This window comes from Pyrgilauda ruficollis, unplaced genomic scaffold (assembly GCF_017590135.1).
Source record: "Pyrgilauda ruficollis isolate IOZ18807 unplaced genomic scaffold, ASM1759013v1 scaffold83, whole genome shotgun sequence".
NCBI classification, from domain to species: domain Eukaryota; kingdom Metazoa; phylum Chordata; class Aves; order Passeriformes; family Passeridae; genus Pyrgilauda; species Pyrgilauda ruficollis.
Genome location: NW_024530266.1, coordinates 1002303 through 1021568, shown reverse-complemented (window position 1 = coordinate 1021568; position 19266 = coordinate 1002303). Strand labels below are relative to the sequence as shown.

The 19266-nt window shown below is 52.4% G+C and overlaps 2 protein-coding genes across 2 annotated transcripts; one reads left to right on the top strand and one right to left on the bottom strand.

Annotated features, from left to right (window-relative positions):
- The first annotated feature begins 515 nt into the window (after positions 1 to 515).
- On the top strand, positions 516 to 9613 carry KMO (kynurenine 3-monooxygenase). Its single transcript, XM_041487717.1, has 15 exons — positions 516 to 569; positions 1650 to 1719; positions 2815 to 2912; positions 3708 to 3797; positions 3978 to 4026; positions 4609 to 4696; positions 5518 to 5683; positions 6183 to 6254; positions 7377 to 7498; positions 7981 to 8128; positions 8532 to 8589; positions 8701 to 8783; positions 9038 to 9139; positions 9224 to 9283; positions 9446 to 9613. Exons 1-15 carry the CDS (start codon positions 516 to 518, stop codon positions 9611 to 9613), a joined length of 1428 nt encoding a protein of 475 aa, XP_041343651.1.
- Positions 9614 to 10458: 845 nt separating this feature from the next.
- Positions 10459 to 17493, bottom strand: ITGB2 (integrin subunit beta 2). Its single transcript, XM_041487724.1, has 15 exons — positions 17430 to 17493; positions 17036 to 17124; positions 16552 to 16735; positions 16179 to 16349; positions 15735 to 15976; positions 15246 to 15401; positions 14946 to 15041; positions 14717 to 14806; positions 14399 to 14539; positions 13962 to 14146; positions 13013 to 13257; positions 12556 to 12775; positions 12185 to 12399; positions 11894 to 12060; positions 10459 to 11594 (listed from the first exon to the last, which is right to left on the bottom strand). Exons 1-15 carry the CDS (start codon positions 17491 to 17493, stop codon positions 11532 to 11534), a joined length of 2328 nt encoding a protein of 775 aa, XP_041343658.1. The 3' UTR covers positions 10459 to 11531.
- Positions 17494 to 19266: the final 1773 nt, after the last annotated feature.

Here is a 19266-nt window from a genome sequence, read left to right as displayed (position 1 = left end):
AGCAGGCATGGACCCTCTCCTGAGCATCACACCCCAAAACCCTGCGCCACACACACACAGTTTCCTTGGATGAAGGATGTCCTCAGAGATGGGATGAGGCTCCTGGTAAGTAGTGTAGCTCACAACTCACCCTCAGGAGAGGTTCCAGAAGTCACTCCACATTGTCCCACCACTGCCTCTGCAGTTGCATCCCAGTGAAGCAGCAAAAAGCCTGGCCAGTGCAAGTTCTCCTCCTGCTCTGTGTGTATTCCTTGGAGACTGCAGGATTGCTCTACAGTTTCCAGAGGAGCCTGACTGAATAACACCACGCTGCCATCTCAACACCTCAGGCTCAGCCAGGCTGGCTCCCTGATGGTCTCCGGGCTGGGAGTTAAACTTTAATGTGACTCGGGGGAGAAGAACCCAGGCATGACTCAGCCACCCACATTCCTGCCCTTCCCCTCCCCACTGGCAAGGGCAGAGAAGCAGAGGGATCAGAGACAGAGCAGGGATCTGAGACCCAGGGGTGACCCAGCATGGAGCCCGGTGACCCACGAGGGAAAAGAGTTGCTGTTGTTGGTGGTGGTCTGGTAGGAAATGCCATTTAGCTGCTGCATGATTGTTTGCTGGGGAGCTGGGGCTGTAAAAACACTGCTTGAATGTGGGGGTGAATGTATTTCTTAAAGTCATTCCTCTGTCAGATGACGGGGTGCTGCGAAGGGGTTGATTGAGTTCCTGCCGTGGGAGGCTCCTGCTCTTTTCTTGGGTGAAGGGGTTTGGGGGGTGGGTGAGCAGTGTACACTAAACACCAGCCCTGGTTTGGGCTGCCAGGTTCCCCTGTCCCTTGGCTGATTTTGGCTGTAACCAAAGCTCTAATGTGAAATGCTTTGCAAGAACTGGAACCAGTAAATGTCAGGCTGAGAGGAAATGCCTTCCTCTGCCCACTTTTGTTTGGGGATGGTTTTCATCCACTGCTACTTGCAGAGAGGTGTGACACTAAAGGCCAGGCAGGATGGGGCTCTGAGTAACCTGGTCTAGTGGAAGGTGTCCCTGCCCATGGCAGGGGTTTGGAACAAGATGGTCTTTAGCATCCTTTCCAACCCAAACCCTTCAATGAGTCTCTGATTCACCTACATCTCTCTCTTGACATTTTGGACATTATCTTCTTGGAAAAGAATGATGACAGAAGAGGCTGTAGTTCTGACAACAATTCATAATGGAAATTAAATTTTTTAAAATTATTTAAATTACAAACAGGACAAATTTATAGTGTTCTCCCTCACTATGTTCTCAAGGGAATGCTGCTCTGCCCTTTACTAGTGAGCAAGGTAAACACAGTACAGAGTAGAGCTGGAGCTTGCCTACACCAGCCCCTGCTGTCTCTGGCTGAAGAGGTGAGCCCTGCTCATTCAGTTGCTGTGTGTAAACAAGCCTGAGCTTGGTATGACTTCATAAAAAGAGTTTTGATGGGTGGCTTTTGTCTTGGAGACTCTGCAAACACACAGGGCTGGCAGAGGACTGCTCTTCAGTAAAAAATCTTCTGAGGTTCTTGGTCAAAGGACCTCCCTGTTTATGATGAGCTGCATCCCCTGATCACTTCTTTCCTTTGATGCATCTCAGCAGTGACCTCTGAGATGCTTCATCCACCCTTCCTGACCTTTGTCTTGTAGGTGGGTGCATTAAATGCCTGTTTCTTTGCTAGACGAGGCTTCCATGTTGATGTTTATGAAGCCAGAGAAGGTAAGGTCAGCCTGATCATTTCCATGTGAGCTCACTGAAACTGTAAGAAAATAATGAGAGCTGAGAGTGGCAGTTTGGGGATATTCTTTTCTCTCTCCCCTTTAGCTCTTGTGGTGGGAAGGAGCATTTATTTGAAGTTCATCTTGTGTGGAGGGAACCCACTCTTTAGCTGCTAAAATGATGCCCTTTTTATATTCTTGGCTTAAACACTGATTCAAACCCCCACCTTTGACGCCTGGTCTCTGCAGAAATCATTATAGTACAGTGCTGGGTCAGAAGAAGAGATGGAGCTTCCAGGCCCACAAGGCACCAACAAAAGAGAAATTAGGATTTAGAGCCAAGCCACTAGCTCAAAGGCAGATAAATTTTTCATCTTCAGTATCTGTCAGCTGGCAGACAAAAAAGACCTGGGCAGAGATGGCAAGCCCAGTGGCAGGTGGGAATGATACCATGGAAATGGCTCAAGTGTGCAGAGAAGGGAGGGAGGAGCCATGCCTGGCACTCTTTGGTAACCCTTCCTGCCCTGACAGACATCAGAACAGGCAGTTCTGCTGCGCTGCTTAACACTGCCAGAAGTCCCACAGCTCCAGAAAGCCTCTGATTGCTCTTACCTGCCTTCTGAGCTGGATGGATCCTACTGTTTTTGGCTCATTGCCTACACTGGTGCACATGTTGGGATGAGGAGGCTCTGCTCCATGCACTGGCCAGACAATCCGGGAAATCTAAATGAGCCAGCTTGGAGGAGGAACAGGCCAATGCCCGGACATTTCCACCTGATCAGCCATGAAGGAGGTGACCTGCCAATGTCCCAAAAAGCATCAGTCTGTGGGGCTCAGCAGAGCCTGGCAGGCTCTGCCTGCCATTTGCTCAGCCTTCTCCATTTAGAAGGGAAATGGCTCTTCCTGTTAATGGACCCTCTGGCATGTGGGGTGCTGTCAGAATCCAGCATTCCCTTTGCTGGGCTGGCTGCAGCTGCTTCTCCCAGGCTAGAGGTGGCACGGAGGGTCCAGGCTGTTGCTGCAGGGGGCTTGGGAGATGTTCCCCCCACCAGGCTGAGCTGTCCTTGCCTCCATGACCCGTTGCTGTCCCGTGCAGATATCCGAGTGGCCAGCTTTGCCCGTGGCAGGAGCATCAACCTGGCCCTGTCTCACCGGGGACGCCAAGCCCTGCGAGCTGTGGGGATGGAGGAGCAGGTACCCTGGCACACTCTCTTGGTCTCTGTGCCCTTTCTTGCCCCAGCCAGACCTCTTCCACTGCATGCCTGCAGTCTGGCTGTGCCCTGCTTCCCTGCACTCTGCCAGCAGGACCCTCCCCACCCCAGGCAGCTGGCAGTGGGTGCTTCCCTGGGACACCAAGCACCTTCCAGTGTTTACCTGCCTGCTGTGCTCCCCTGCCTCCTGGAGTAGATGGACTCCCAAAAGAGCTGATGCAATAAAGTAGGATGCAATAAAGGCAGCTGTTTTCCCCACTGACACGTCCGGATTTGTATTTTCCCAGAAAACCTTGATCTCTGGGCTGACCCCTGAAATCCATCCACGCTGCTTTCTGCCCAGCACGCTTGGCTGGGAGCCCAGCATTCTTCTGCAGGGTACTGGCTACCATTTAACATCCAGCTGCTGGCAGTGGTGGGATCTCCTGCTCCCTGGATCCCTGCAGAGGAGCCCAGAATTTGACAACACACATCCCAGTCCCAGGGTGTAATTTGGCTTTCATCCCCTGCCCTGTCCAGCACTCTGGGGTTTTTCATGTCCCTTCTATCCACAAACAATTTCCCTCTGATTTTTATGAGCATGAGCTTGTAAGTAATCTCAGTAAATTGACATGACAGCCCTGTTCAAGTTTTCCCTGGAGATTTGGAAATGTGTGAGTAAAGAGCCCCCCATTCCCCCTCAAGTGCAGTGCTTGGGGGAGGGGATGATGCTTGGTAACTCATACTAAAAACCCACAGTTTTGGCCAGAAGTGTGGGCTGTCTTCCCTTCTCTTTCAGATTGTGGCCAAGGGCATTCCCATGCGGGCAAGGCGGATACACACACCTTCAGGGAAAAAATACTCCATCCCTTATGGGAAGAAGGACCAGGTACTGGAGTTGCTTTGCAGAGCACAAGAGGTCTTGGTCAGCATTTGTGTCTCTGTGTCATGGACAGTGTGGGGCTCATGGATGTGGGAGAGGCTGGAGAGAATGAGGGAAGGGGGGGTTTCCTGTCTGGCCGTGCAGAGTGTGTCCTTCAGCAAAGCTTTCTGTTTGTTTGCCTTGCAGTACATTCTCTCTGTGGACAGAGCAAACTTAAACAAAGAGCTGCTGACGGGTAGGTTGTCACTTCTGTTTCCAAATTCTTCCAACACACTTTTAGCTGGGGATTTAGGGTCTGCCCCATGACTAGAAGACTTTGAGCCCCAAGCTCCCTTACCAAGATCTCACAAAGTGCAAACCTGAAAGAGCAGAGGAAAACCTGTGCTGGTTCCCAGCTAAGCAGGAGACACCTGCTCAGCCTTGTCATGGCTTGTGGCATTTTCCATAGCCCCTGATTGTACAGAGACAAATAGAAATCGGAGCTCTATGGCCAATTAGACTAGACCAAATTCATGCAAATTCCCCGCTGACTGCAAGCACCTCATCCCATCCTGAACTTCAGTGGAGTGATGGTGGAAAGCAGTCAGTGACTCATGTCACTGTGGGGAATAAAAAAATCCTTGCAGGATTCCTTGCATTTTCAAGTAGTTTATACAGTAGCTGACCAGTCCCAGTGTGCCTTGCCTGCTGGCCCTCATGCAACACAGCAAATTATTTGCTGTAATGACAAAAATCCCTATAATTTAGGGATCTCTTGGAAATATTTTTTGCAGTCACAGTAAACCCCTCTACATCTAGTTGTCTTTTTTTTTCACAGCTGCTGAGAAGTACTCCAACACTAAACTGTTCTTTGGACACAAGCTCCTCGGGTGCAATGCAGAGTTGGGGACATTATCCATAAAAAGGTAACCCCTGGACAAGAGTGAGATCAAGCACTGTGGTCAGTTAGTTTCTGCTTAATCATTTATTAAACCTCAAACAATTGAGTAATCTCAGTTTTGAAACTACAGGCAGGCAAAACCTTGTTCCAGCTTTGGAAAGGAGAGACATCAAGGCAGCACTCCTGGGGAGACTGAGAAAGGTTTAAGGAACTCCCTAAGCCCCAGGCCTGCAGCAGGCACACACTTCCTGACCTGTGCAGGGGATAAACTACCAATATCCATGGCACTGGGTGCAGGGACAGATTGCTCATCAGGGAGGGTGGATAACTGCTGATGCCCCATCCCTGGGAGTGTTCCAGGCCAGGCTGGATGAAGCTCTGATCACCCTGGTGTTGTGTCTCTGCCCATGGCAGGGGGTGGAATGGGCTGAGCTTTAAGGTCCCTTCAAACCCAAACCATTTGAGGTTCCATGACCTTGTTTCACAGTCTTTCACACAAGCTCTGGTCCTGCCCCCCATCCTCCTGGTGGGTGCTGCAGGCTCTGCAAAACAGCAGTGTTATCCCAAAAGTGCCCACTGCATTGCTGAGTAGACCTGGCAGAGTTATGCTTTTGATAAACTACAGGATAATTATTCATTCTAATGCTGTGCTTCCCAAGCAGTGAGAGCTGATCTTCCCCTACCCTAGAAGATTAGTAACACATTTTGCAAAAGGCAGATCCTCTGGGCACAGTGATGCTGAGCTGGTCTGGAGTTACAGGAGGATTAACCACAGAATCATGGAATGGTTAGGGTGGGAAGGGGCCTTAAAGAGCAGATTGATCCAAGGTACTGTCCTGCTTTCAGATCTGACCAGCAGACCTTGGAAGTGACCTACGATCTCATTGTGGGGTGTGACGGAGCCTTCTCAACAGTCAGGAAACAGTTCATGAGGCAAACACGCTTCAACTACAGCCACGAGTACATTCCTCATGGCTACATGGAGCTGACCATCCCTCCCAAGGATGGAGATGTGAGTGTGCCTGTCCCAGGGGCTGCTACAACCTTCACAGGTTGGATATCCCACCCCCTTCTCACTGTGGCTCTGCTGCAACAGCTTTGGAAGAATTGATTTCTCACCTGGGGTTCAGGGATTAAACCTTTCCTAAGATAAGGCATGGATCTCTTTCTTTTCCAAATGTGGGGCCAATGTTGGTACCTGCATGCAAAAATCCTAGAGAGTCCTGGAGTGGTGGGATTAACTCTGGCTCTGAGAGGTCCTGGAGGTATGGGAACATGTCTGTGAGGACACCAGCAATTGCAAAGCATCAGATTTTTGCCTGTATTTCTTACCCTTTCCTCTTTCCCTTGCTCTGTGTCTCCCTGAAGCATCAGGGACCAGAAAGGGGCCCTGTAGTTGTTGCATCTTCCCATGGGAACTGTTGTGCTGGTGTGGAGGGGAGCCAGAGCCTGGGCTGGGGAAGCTGAGCAGGGCAGGTCAAGGATACAAGGCAATTTTCTTTCTCTTTCAGTTTGCCATGGAACCAAACTACCTCCATATCTGGCCAAGGAATACCTTCATGATGATTGCACTGCCCAACATGGTGATAGCCCAGGGCCATGTTCTCCTGGGGCACAGGATGGGGCTGGTGGGGATGAACGGCTCTGGTGGCAGCGATTGGGAGGGTCAGGAGTCACTGGATAACCGAAACACAGAATCAATTAGATTGGAAAAGACCTCTGAGATCACAGAGTCCAACCATGACCAAATACCACCTTGTCAACCAGACCATGGCACTGAGTGCCACATCCAGTCTTTCCTTAAAAACCTGCAGGGATGGTGACTTCACCAGCTCCCCGGGCAGCTCATTCCAATGTCTGATCAACCTTTCTGTGAAGAAATTCTTCCTGATGTCCAGTCTAAACCTCCCCTTGTGCAGTTTAGCATTGTGTCCTCTCATCTGGTCCCTTGTTACCTGGGAGCAGAGCCTGAGCTGAGTGTTGTAGAGAGTGATGAGGTCCCCACTGTGCCTCCTTTTCTCCAGGCTAAATACCCCCAGCTCCCTCAGCTGTTACTCATAGGATTTGTGCTGCAGATCCTTCACCAGCTCTCTTGTCCTTCTCTGGACATGCTACAGCACCTCAATGTCCTTCCTACACTGAGGGGCCCAGAGCTGGACACAGCACTCGAGGTGTGGCCTCCCCAGTGCTGAGTGCAGGGCAAGAATCACTTCCCTGGTCCTGCTGGCCACAGTTTCTCACACAAGCCAGGTGCCATTGGCCTTCTTGGTCACTCTGGCACATGTCCAGAGAAGAGCCAGGAAGGACACCCAGCCTGTGCCAGGCTGACCACAGCCTAAGGGGGTGCAGGACAGGGTGCTCAGAGCCAGTCCCACCTCGCAGTGCTGAGTAGGCACCTGTGGCACCTCTCTCTGCCCACACACCTGAGCCAAAGCAGACCCCACAAACCAGCAATCTGCAGCTGGATGCTGTAAACTACACACCAGGAGCATCAGGACACTGTGCCAGGCCCAGTCACACACTGTTTCTGCCTCCCCTGTGCCTGCCCACCATGAGAAAGGGGGTGGCCAGACTTTTGTCCCTTGCTGTGCCAGTGGGTCACTGTGATTGCCAGGTGGCAGGCGGGGCACTGAGCTGCTGCTTCAGGTGCCACGTGTTCCCTCTGCTCTCTGGGCTTCTTACTGATCCTCTTTCCTGGCTGGCAGGACAAGTCCTTCACCTGCACGCTCTTCATGCCCTTTGAGGAGTTTGAGAAGCTCACAACAGGCGAGCAAGTGCTGGGGTTTTTCCAGACCTACTTCCCAGATGCCATTCCCCTCATCGGAGAGTAAGTGTTCCCATCTCCTCTTTTCACTCATCAACACAGGTATCTATTATGGGATGGGCTTTTTCTTGGGTGATATCGACAGTCTCAGCTGTGTTAGGCAGTTTCCTTTCCTCTTAAAATGAATTATCCCAGGACTTCATATTAACTGAGAAGCTCAGATATTCTCTGGTATGTTCTTCCTACATTGACCAACATCTACCACTGCTCACAATAAGAGGACCAAGATGTCAATAATCAAGTTATTGATTTAATATTAATTAAGATGTGTGCAGAACTTAAAACCTGCAGACAAAATGTCTGGTCCACAGCGGGGAAGCTGACTTCCACATTTTCCCAGCACAAACAGCTTAGTGCACAGGCTTGGGGATTGCATACCAGAGCTGACAGTGTCTGTGGCCTGGCTTCCTCACCTTGGCTGTGGCACAGCTTGAGCTCTTCTCTCTTGTGGTCCCACACAACAAAATCTGTTGTTTTACCTGAAGGCAAGAGCTGAAGCACGATTACTTTTTGCTGCCAGCCCAGGCCATGATCTCTGTGAAGTGCTCTTCCTACAACCTCTCCTCCCGGTGCGTGCTGATGGGAGATGCTGCTCATGCTGTTGTGCCCTTCTACGGACAGGGCATGAATGCAGTAAGTTCGTGGCTGGGCTGTCCCTCTTGGCGGGGATCCCACTCCTTTCACCCACAAACTCCTGGTTTTAGTGTTTAACTCCGTAGAGCTCATGGGCTGGCCTGTCCCACAGCCTCCTGTCCTCCACATTGGCAGGGGCTGAGCTCCTGTCAGGATGTCCTCCTGGGAAGGACAGGGGACAGGGTGGTGATGCCACCTTCCCATGGAGCAGAGGACTATATGGGAGGGGGTTCCAGGCAGCTGGGAAAGGAAATCCCCTCGATTTCTCTCAAGACCCCTGTCAGAGGGGCCTGGAGTAAGACTCCTGCTCTGAAGCTGTGGTCAGTGGGACCAAAGAGCTACACTAGCCAAGCGTCCATGAGAGCACTTCTCCTGAATGTGTGCATCATAATATTCCTCCCAGGGCTTTGAAGATTGTCTGGTCTTTGATGAATTAATGGACCAGTTCCACAATGACCTTGGTAAGTGAGGTGGCTGGGGACGTGCAGGAGCAGAGGAACATCCCTCTGCACCTGAGGGCAGCTGGGTACCCTGCAGGGAGCTGCCTGTGAACCGTTTCTTTCCTCTCCCAGCTGCCTGCCTCCCTGAGTTCTCCAGGCTGAGGGTGCCAGATGACCACGCCATCTCGGATTTAGCCATGTACAATTATGTAGAGGTAGGTGAGCCCCACACAGACCCGTGGTCCCAGGGGCCATGCCCACAGCAGAGCTCTCAGGGTGCATGCAGCAGGCAGGGCCTCTGGCTGGGCTCTCACCCTGGCAGGTTTAGCCTCAGAGCTCCTTGGAAATGTCACTGGGGCTGAGGAGGCACTGATCCCTGCATCACCTCCAGGACAGTGGGAGAGCTGGCAAAGCACAGGGGAGCTCTGACAAAACCCACAGCACAGGGGTGAGTGTTGCTCTGTTGCAGATGCGTGAGCACGTCAATTCAACGTGGTTCATTTTCCGGAAGCGCGTAGACAACTTCCTCCACGCCCTCATGCCTTCCACCATTGTCCCACTGTACACCATGGTAAGCCAGCATGTCATTCCCCACTTCCGTGAGCTCCTCCTGCCTGGCTTTGGGGTGGTGACATTCTCCTGCAACCCCTCCCAGGTGACCTTCACCAGAATTCGCTACCATGAGGCCCTTCAACGCTGGAAATGGCAGACAAAGGTTGGTCAGGGGTGGTGCCCATCCTCCCCATGCCATGAGCCTTGGGAGCGTCCTGCACACCAGCACTGCTCAGCTTTGGTTGCCAGGTGTGATGACTTTGCTTGGTGCTGCAGGGTAGGGGCCAGCCTCTGACCATGTTGGGGTTTCTCTTTGCACTTGCAGGTAATTAATCGAGGGCTCTTTGTAGTGGGGGCAGCAGGACTGGGGGGCACCTACCTGCTGGTAAAGCGTCTGGCACGGAACTTGAACTTCTGCTTGGAAGACCTGTGGGGCTGGCCCCATTATCTGAAGAATATTGGAACCCTTCCCTTTGGCACACGAGTGGATTAAATGTATGGGGAGCTCCTTGTTGTAATAAAAACGAAGGCACGGACTGTTGGCTCAGCTGGCTGATTTTGTTTCTCTTGGGATGTGGTTTGGCAGCTCTGAAAGAAAGGCAGTTTGGCCTTTCTCCCTTTCCCAGCTGAGAGGAGCCCATCAGGCACAGTGCCCAGAAAGCCCCTCCAGGGACTCAGGTGTGTAACCTTGGCAGCCTGGCCTTAAGGGATGTGGTGTGTAGATGTGGCACTTAGAGATTATGGTTTAGTGTTGGACCTGGCCATGCTGGGTTAGTGGTTAGATGGTCAATCATAGTACAGTTCTTTCCCAGCCTTAATGATCTCGTGATTCTGTGACCTGACCAGTGTGTCCCAGCCTGCAAACTGCTGCTCTCACCAAAAACAAGACAACATTTTGAGGGTCCTGAAGCCAAAAATAGCTGCAGCCTGGGCTAGAACTAGGAGGATTATCAGACACACTTTTCTTCTTCTTACCTTGCCCTAGACCCTCACAGTCACTGCTTAAGAACAATAAAATGGCCCAAATTGATCCCTGATCTGATGTGGCACTGCCAGTCTCATTTGAGGTGGTCTATGTACAGCTGCCAGCACATGGGAGGGATGAGAACTGCTCTGCACTATTCAATGAGTCAGTTTTGGCTTGCAAGGGAGCACCATTCATGGCATAGATGGCAAATTGTGTAGAAAACAGTTTGCTTCTCTAGCTGGGGTCTTTCCCAGGCACTGTACCTATGGAAAACACAGTGACTGTAGTTTCTCCAATTAATGCTTTAGCTGCTGCTCTTGCACCTAATTCTTAGCAGGACAGATGTATTTACCTTATATATTAATATTTATTCACATTAAAAGTCTTCAGAGAGCAAATAAAGATGAAACACAACACAATTCTATGCAAATTAATCCCAAACTCAAGGCAAATAAGGAGTTGTACCACCATTTCACAGGAATGACCCACAATGTAAGAGCAACTGGCTGCTGTGTGGGGTTGGGATAAGTGCCGAGCTGGAGATGCTCTGGGTACTGCCAGCTGTTTTGCACAGCTGGCTCCTGGTATGTCTGACATGCTCGCAAAGCAGGGAGAAGATCATGCCCCAGGGGGTGGAAGAACACATGGCTGACCTCCAACCTTCATTTTCCAGGTGCTCAGAGAGCATAGATCAAGTTTCATAGATCAAACAGTGGCTCCTTACTGTGCAGAGGACTTCAAGGCTGAAGGAGGTAAGCCAAGCATGCAGAAGCCCAGGCAGAACCTTGCCTGAGGTAGATCTGAGTGATGTCAGGGAGCACTTGGTGATTTGGGAAAAAGATCCAGTGCATCTTCTCCAGCTGCTCTTCATCACAAAGTACAGGTGCTCAATAGTCCTTAGGGTCTATCACATCACTGCAGCCTCTAGAACAGCTGCTTGCACCCTTTATGTCCTACTCAGCAGTGAGTTCTCTGGAAAACATTGCATAGTGGTGGAGACCAATGCAGCAGGGGAAGGCATGGAGCAGCCTGGAGGCAGATCCTGCTGCAGCAGAAGAGAGATGGCAGTTTTGAAATCCCAGTTCAAAATCAAAGCTGGAAGCACTCTGTGCTCTCAGCTGGCTTTGGGGCTCAGTGTCCAAGACTGCTGCCAGAAAGCAAGGTTAGCATCAGGAGATGGGACAGGAGCCACTGCATATTCCTGTGGTGTTCCCCTCTACCAGCTCCACTAACACAATCATCAAGCAGTGGGCCAGGAGTCTGGCATGGCTGCAGTCCCTCAGCCAGCACCTGACATGATGGGGGCCTCTTGGAAGAAGGGATGAAACCATGAGGATAAAGAAGAAGGGGTGGGAGCCTTAGTTTAAGATTTCCTTAGTTTGAACTTTCCTTAGCTTGGCATTTCCTTATTTAACAGTGCATCCCAGTGCTGCCAGGTACGGCCTCATTCATTAAACCTGGGGTTGACGACAGTGGTGGTGGCACTCTTGAAGAGGGGATTATCAGCCTGGAGGGAGAGAAGAGAGAGGCTTGTGTTGGGCTTTCCAGCAGAGCATTACCCATCCCACCCATCCCAATGCCAACAGCGCAGAGAGCATTGGAAGAAGGATATTTAGGCTGTAGGATATTTATCCATAGGATATTTAGGCCCCTAAATGGCAAAATCCAGCTGGGCTGAAAAATGAGCAGTGGGGAGGGCTCAGGTCTACATGGCTGCCTCTGGAAAGGATGTCCCCTCCTACAGTCCCCTCCCCAGTGGATCTGAGCACCCCAGAATGCCCCACTGGCACGGATGGGCTCTCTTACATCATTCCACTTGGCTTTGGCCTTCTCCTTTTCAAACCGGCGGTATTCCCGACGGTCAATCAGCTCCATCAAGAGCCGCCAGATGACCAGGACCAGAACGCCAATGAGGAACACGCCAGCGATGGTGCTGCCCACGATCAGTGGGACGTTGGGAGGCTGTGGGCACTCTGTGGGACAGACAGACAGACAGACAGACGGTGTCGGGGTGCAGCCCCTGGTGAAGCAGCGAGGCTGCCATGGCAGGGCTGGCAGCCTGCCTGTGGCAGGGCAGGAGGAGCGGGGATGGGATACCTCTATCAGGATTAACGATGACGGTATATATCTCCTCGCCATCCTCCTGGAACATACGGAAGGACATCCAGCAGTTCTGGGAATCCTTTTCCCTGCACTTCCTATCACTTGTGCTCAAGTCTGTTGAGTTTGTGCCCAGCTGGATGTTGGCACAGGCCTGGGAGCAGTTCTTCTCAAAGGGGCCGCTGCTGAAGAACTTGCACTCCACACAGGAGCTGCAAAACAAGCAGCTGCAGCTCACATCTGCAGGAGCAGAAATGCTCCCACCTGGCTTTGGGCATTTTGGGCTCTGCCCAAGCACAGGCAAGGCCTTCCTCTGCATCTCTGGGATACTGGGGATCCCCGCTGCCCTCTCTGTGCCCATCACTCACATGTATCTGCCACAGGGAGAAGGGCAGCCTGGGCATTCCTGGCAGAAGGGGGGCTGGTACCCTCCCGTGCACTGGCAGCGGTTGCAGTGGCAGGTCCCACGGAGGCTGCACACATGCCTGCGGGCGTTGAGGCAGCTCTCTGTGGATTGCTGGCACTGGCAGGCGCTGCCCTCATATCCAGGCAGGCACTTGCACGTCCCGCAGTCACATTGCCCGCGTGCTGCAGAGAAAGATCTTTCAGATCCTGCAGACAGCCAGGCCACCCTCCCTCTGCCCATGCTTGGGGAGCATCACCCACCCTGCCCTCACCACACCACCCTCAAGGAGGTCCTACAGGCTGGTGTGGTAGGACCCAGCACCCCCAAACCCTCCCACTGGGGTTATGGCACAAAAAGTGCACATCTCCCATGGCATTTAATTCTTCTAAGCAGTGGAGAAGCTGTCCCTGGTGCATCACCTGGGCCGCCGCAGAGGGAGCCGTTGAAGAACTCGCAGTTCATGTTGTCGCACTGGCAGTAGGTGCCGTAGATGTACTTGCCAGGCACGTCGCTGGTGTGGCACATGCACTGCCCGCACACGCAGTCCCCCTGCCCCGAGCAGAGCACCGAGCTGTTGTCCCTCCGGCAGCTGCGCTCCAGCTCCTTGCTGGTCTTTCCTTTGGTGTCGCACTCGCAGTTCTTCCCTGTGTACCTTGAATTGCAGCTGCCGCCAGAGGAGAGGAGCAAGCTTGGGTCAGCGGCCATGCGGCGTGCACAGGGCCCAGACCTCTGCAAAAGTGGAGCAAATCTGGGACAGCCTCACCAAAAAACAATGACAGCATGTTGGTGCTAACTCCATGCTGGAGCAGGGAGAAAACCTCAGAAATGCTGCTTTTCCATCAGTCATATTCACACCACCCAGAAATCATTGTTGTATTTATAATTTCCCAGCCCTTGCCAAGGAGATGTGAGTATTTCCTGAGGAAACCCAGTCTTTTCCTCTCCTTGTCACTGAGAGGCCATGAAGCAATAATTATGCTGTGTGAGCTGCAGCCAAGAAATGGGATTTTGAGAGATTTCTACAGAAATCTGTGTCTGCTCAGTGGGTAGATTGGTGGATGATTTGATACTGGGATGGATGGATGGATGGATGGATGGATGGATGGATGGATGGACGGATAGTTGGAGGAATTGATGCCCTTAGGAAAACAGCATAACCTCCACCAACAGAAGAGCAAGCTCATTGTATCCTCTGCCTCCATGTACACAGGGGACTTTTCCAAGGGGAATGCACAAATCCATCTCTCTGAGCAAAAAAATGTGCGCAAAGCTACGGAGCCCAGCCCTGGCTTGGCCCAACATCCCTCTCCCAGCAATTCCCCAGCTCTGGCAGCTTTTGAAATCGTGTTTTGGGTGGACAGCACATACCTGCAGGTCCCACATTCGATGGTGCCTTGCCCATTGCAAGCAGTTGGGTCAGGCTTGTCGTTGCAGTGGCAGTCGCAGTTGCTGGCCACACGGACAGTGAGGGTGTCTGTGAAGCCTAGTGGCCGGATGGTGAAGGAATAGTTTGGAATGCACACCTTGGCTGTGACCTTCACTTTGAAGGTGACCTAGAAAGTGCAGAGTAGGACAGGGGAGGGCCAGATGTCCAGCTGTCAGAGTGTGGTATTGGCCCTAGGCTCAGGACATGCCCATCCAGAACAATGGAGGATTTCCCACATCCCATAGCATTTTGGACACTCTTGGCATTAAATTAATATAAACAGAAAGCCTGGAAGAGCAACCAGCATTCCTGCCATTAAACAGGATGGACAACAGAAGCTGTGCAAGCTGTGGGATGCTCCTGCTGCAGGAGAGCATACCTCTTCATTGATCTTGACATTGTCACACTGGCCTCTGGCTTCATTCACGGAGTCCTTGTCATTTTTGCATTTGGAGTCGTATTTGACATCCAGAGTGTCCAGCAAGGTGGAATGGTCCAAGATGATCCGTGAGGAGAGGTTCTTTGGAAAAATGGTGGAGAAAGTGCCATCAGTCCAAGAGCAGACCGAACCAAGAGGGTACGGGGTTGCAGGTCAGGAAGAAGAGCCAGAGAGCACCACAGGTCAGGATCTCAGCTGCCTGGCATGGTTCTGGAAACGTGGTGATGTCATTGGAGAGGTGAGAACTCCAGCACTTACATTGTAGGCCACTTGGATGAGCTCAATGATGTTGCTGGAGTCCTCGTTCAGCTCCCCCACTGCCGACTTTGGGATCATCTCACTGAGTTTCTGCCAGTGGAGAGCAAGGAGGTGAGCACCTCCTACCATGTGACAGCAGAGGAGGAGACAGCACCAGGAGACACACACAGCTGTGTCTGTCCTCCTGGGAAGGGGATGGAGGCATCTGGACCATCTGACATATTCTCACCTTGTAAACATCCACCACCCTACTGGTGACAGCAAAAATGGGCTGAATGTTGTTTTCGGCAAGTTTCTGGACCAGCTGGCCAACAGAAGGGTAGTCCTGGATGGGGAGAGGGATATCACACTCAACACAACCTCCCCCACCAGCAGAAGAGAAGACACTTCTGGTGTGGCAGCACAACTTATGGTGATTGAGGTGATGTTTTGGTCTCTGCAACAGGCTGTTTTACATGACATTGTCTTTTCTGCCCGGGGGAGGGAGGTGGGGGGTGCTGGAGATGCTGAACAGCCCCCAGGTACTTACAAACTCATTGCTCCTTTTGTACATGTTGTCCTCCAAGTGGCACTCGCCGTCGTTGGGGGTGAGGATGCCCGCAAGCTTGCCATCCCCAGCAAAGTGGAAGCCGTCATCGGTAGCAAACACCAGCAAGCGGGTCACGTTGCGCCAGCCAATCCGGTCCTGCAAGTGGCACAGAGAGTGGCCCCTGCCCTGAGCAAGGCTGGCAGGACTGTGCCAGTGGGTGTGGCCCTTTCCAAAGTCTTGTGCCAGCCACAGCATGGGGCAGGGGGCACGAGGAAGGTGGGAAAAGGGAGATCAGGGTTAGGAGGCTCTGGGGTAAGATGCTCTCTTGTACCCTCCAGAGTGACCTGCCCTGCTGCCAGATCAGAACTTAGGATGGGCTTCCAGAGCCCAGCTGGAGAGGGGGAAAAGCAGCCCTCTCCAGGGTGTGCGTGGGCAGCAGCCCTCCTGCCTGAGCACAGTTGCTGGCAGCGGGGCAGGTGCAGGACTCACCCCGCACACTGCTGCCTGCATCATGGCATCCAGCCCCCCCTCTGGGGCATCCAGGTTCCCTGAGATGAACTGCTTCCCCACTTCGCTCTCAAACTGCTGGGCGTTGTCCGTCAGCGACAGGATGTGCTTGAAGGCAAAGGGAGGCTGGCACTTCGTGTCCTTGTTGGGGCAGGGGTTCTGCAGCTTCTCGGGGTGCGTGTTCACGAATGGCAGCACTGTCTTGTCCACGAAGGAGCCAAACCCTAGGGCAGCCAGACTACAGTTTTAAGGACAGGACACAGGGCATGGACAATCTGCTGTCCCCAGTGTACATGCCCGTGTCCCTTGCCCTGCCACACTCTTCAGCCTGACAGAGGACAGCTGCTGTCCACTTCCCACATCCCCCTCCAGCCCTGCAGCTCTTCCCAGCAGCAAACAGATGTACCAGGCTGAAGACAGGCTCACCAATGCGCCGAGAAGGGGTGGTGCTCTCCAGCGCCCTGAGCAGCTCCCCTCCCAGCTTCTTCACGTTCTCCAAGTCATCCAGCATGGAGTAGGAGAGGTCCATGAGGTAGTAGAGATCAATGGGATACCCCATGGCACGGCGAAACTTCACCTCAAACTCAGCAGGCTGGCCTGAGGGACAGGGATGGCAGGATCAGCTGCCATGTTGTGCCACCTTGTGCCATCACCCACCCCTCCTCTCTCTTGGAAGAATAGGGGTGGAAATGCAGGCTGCAATGTGTTGCTGTGTCTCAGGTGAGTCTGGGGATGAGTGGAAGGGCATTGTTGGCAGGCCACAAGAAGAAGGGAGTTGGGAACACCAGGCAGAGCATACCTATCCTCAGCTTCAGGTGCACCTCCTGTGGAGTCAGCTGTGTTTCATTGCTCAAGGGCTTGTCCTGTGTTCTCTTGATCTCACTGCCTGGAAACTCAATCTCACTGCCTGGGCACCCCCTCTTCTTCAGCTGCTCAATGGTGTCACAGCGGATGGAGTCAGGCTCGCCCTCTTTGGTGAAATTCTGTGTGTGACAACACCAGCAGGAAAACAAAAATCAGAGGAGCAGGGGATGAACAGGCACCTTACAAGATTACCTGGCCCCCAATCCATGTCTCCAGGGCATTGATGGAGAAAAGAAAACCTTTGATGGGTATTGATGGAGAAAGGTCATGGCTGTTGGATCCCTCCTGGCCCCATCCTCCACGCAGGACATGAAACACTCCCACATTGAAGTCAGGCAAGCCAGGAAGGGAGGGTGACTATCCTGATGCCTGTTAGCTGACTGCTGGGGGTGACAACTAGACAGGCTACATGAACCTACCAGCTTCTTGCACCAGGCACAGCCAGGACCAGACTGAATGCAGTCCTTGCACGTCCCCACCTTGATCTTGGGGCACTCCATGGCAAAGGCTGGAAAGGCAAGAAGACAGAGTTGGTGTGGGGGGCAGCTGGGGGTGTTCAGACACCAACACCAGGCACCCATGCTGGCCTGAGCCTGCCCTGCCTCTCAAGCCAATGCTGGGGGCTCTGGAAGGGCCCTCAGCAGCCTTGCTGTCCTTCAGGCTTGTGTTAACTCCAGATCCCAGGAAGTGGAAGGACATGGCCTTTGCACACCTCTGAATGCTGTGTTCCTGCTGCTGTTGGGCAGCATTTTGAATGCCCCCACTCTTTCACTGCCTGTGAAAGGTGTTGGGAGGAAGGCAGGTTGGGCTCACCTGTTGTCACCAGCAGCAGCACCCAGGTCACTGCTGGCAGCTGGAGGCAGCAGTCACGAGGCATTTTCTGCAGGACAAAAAAGCATTCTTGTGACCACCTGGGATGTGTCCCAGGGATGGGGCAGCCACAGTTTCTCGGGGCAGCCTGTGCTGAGATCACATTCATTAACACTCTCATGTGTCACACCTTTCTCCAGCAAAGCAAACCCTGGCCGTATAATGGCCTTGCAACATGGAACATGGGGAAGTCAGAAAAGAGGAATTTGTTAAAAGAAGAAAAAGGAATAAGAAAGAAAAAGGAACAACAGGCATTGCCCATTATAGCAATATTAGACACAGTGTCTGAAAACCAGGTCATCAGTTTCAAAATAGCTCTGATAGTTGCCCTGAGTAAGAAAAGAACCACTCCTTGGCTCCTGCCATCACCCCTTCCTGTGAACTCACCAAATAAACAGCTCAAAATGATGCAGAAATGAGAAAACAAGAGAAACCGTCAAAAGACACAGAGGCAGGTGATACATTAGGGCTGCTCAGATCCCCTTCTGAGGCATCAGGGTGTGCTGTCTTAGCTCATCAGGCTCTGTAGGACACCACCCCAGCTGAGGATGGCACTGGTCAGCCTTGAAAGGATGTCTGGTCTCCTCCCAAGGGCAGAGAGAAGGCCCAGTAGGTCAGAGGGTAATATTTGCACAGTGAGGTTTGGTGCCCAGCTGTGCTATATATTTTGAGGCGTGGCAGGACTCTAAGGGTGGTGGCCATCACTGATTATGGCTGGGGCCATCTGGAAGCCCACCCTGCCCTGGATCTAGTCCCCTGGGCAGAGCTCCACAGCTAACAAGAGGCACCCCTGAGGTCACTCAGCCAAACCCTCGGGGTGATGTGGCCTGGGAGCTCACTCTGCCACGTCTGCACAAGACCATTCTTTGGTGGGTGGCCAGAGCCCTTCTGTACAAAGAGCTCTGCAAGCTCCTCTCCACCACCACAGTTCCCCATGGTAAGATCTTAAGGACATAATTTATTGTCACAGCTGCAATGTCCCTGTCTGTGTGTCATGCACGCCCTGTGCTTAGCTGTCCCAACACATTCTCCTGTCACCTCCAGATTCTGCCAGCAGAGTTTGAGCTTGCAGGAAAGAAAAGTGTGTCCTGCCTTTGTTCCCTGTAGAACAGAGTGACTGACATCCCAAACATGCCTAATTAGGCTCCAGTTCTGCTACAAACCAGAAGTTCCCTCACATGCTGTGAGGACGAAACCCATGGTCAATGAGTTCCTGCTTTTCCACTTGCCCAGTGTTTCCAAGCATTTAATTCCTGCTGCCATGCCAAAGTGTGTAGTGGTGATGGGATAGAGCTCTGTGAGCTCCTCACTCTTGCTGGAGGTTGGAGTTTCCTGCTTACAAGCTCATCTTGTAAAATAGAGCAACCCTAAAACTGGGTTAAAAAAAGCTCCCAAACTCCAGAAATACTCTCAACACACCCCCAGTGCTAGCTGCTACCAAGTATTGTAAAGTAGGGTTCATGTTGTGAGCTGCATTTGGATGCCTTTTTCACCCCCACGGTGACTTCTTGCTCTTGTCACAAGAGTGTGAAGCACATCCTTATACTTGGAGAGAAAAACAACAGGAAGTTCAACAGTTCTTCTCTTCTGCCATGGAGGGAAATTACGCTGTGGTGTGTGGGCGGGTGAGCGCAGGGCTTTCAAACAGAACTAATGGGGCTGCTGTCTTTGTCTGCCTCCTTACAGCCTTCAGAGGAGGGCAAAGGCGGGTTTTCAGCTGACTCTGCATGAGCAGGGTGCTGGCATAGGCCTCAGCAGCATTTCCTCCAACTCCCTTGAT

Coding starts and splice junctions, on each gene's coding strand:
- KMO (XM_041487717.1), top strand. CDS start 516: ATGGAGCCCGGTGACCCACGAGGGAAAAGAGTTGCTGTTGTTGGTGGT. Junction 2,913..3,707: donor CTGTGGGGATGGAGGAGCAG/GTACCCTGGCAC, acceptor CTTCTCTTTCAG/ATTGTGGCCAAGGGCATTCC. Junction 9,140..9,223: donor TTGTCCCACTGTACACCATG/GTAAGCCAGCAT, acceptor AACCCCTCCCAG/GTGACCTTCACCAGAATTCG.
- ITGB2 (XM_041487724.1), bottom strand. CDS start 17,493: ATGCCTCGTGACTGCTGCCTCCAGCTGCCAGCAGTGACCTGGGTGCTG. Junction 17,125..17,429: donor GCTGCTGCTGGTGACAACAG/GTGAGCCCAACC, acceptor TTGCCTTTCCAG/CCTTTGCCATGGAGTGCCCC. Junction 13,258..13,961: donor ATCGAATGTGGGACCTGCAG/GTATGTGCTGTC, acceptor CTCTGGCGGCAG/CTGCAATTCAAGGTACACAG.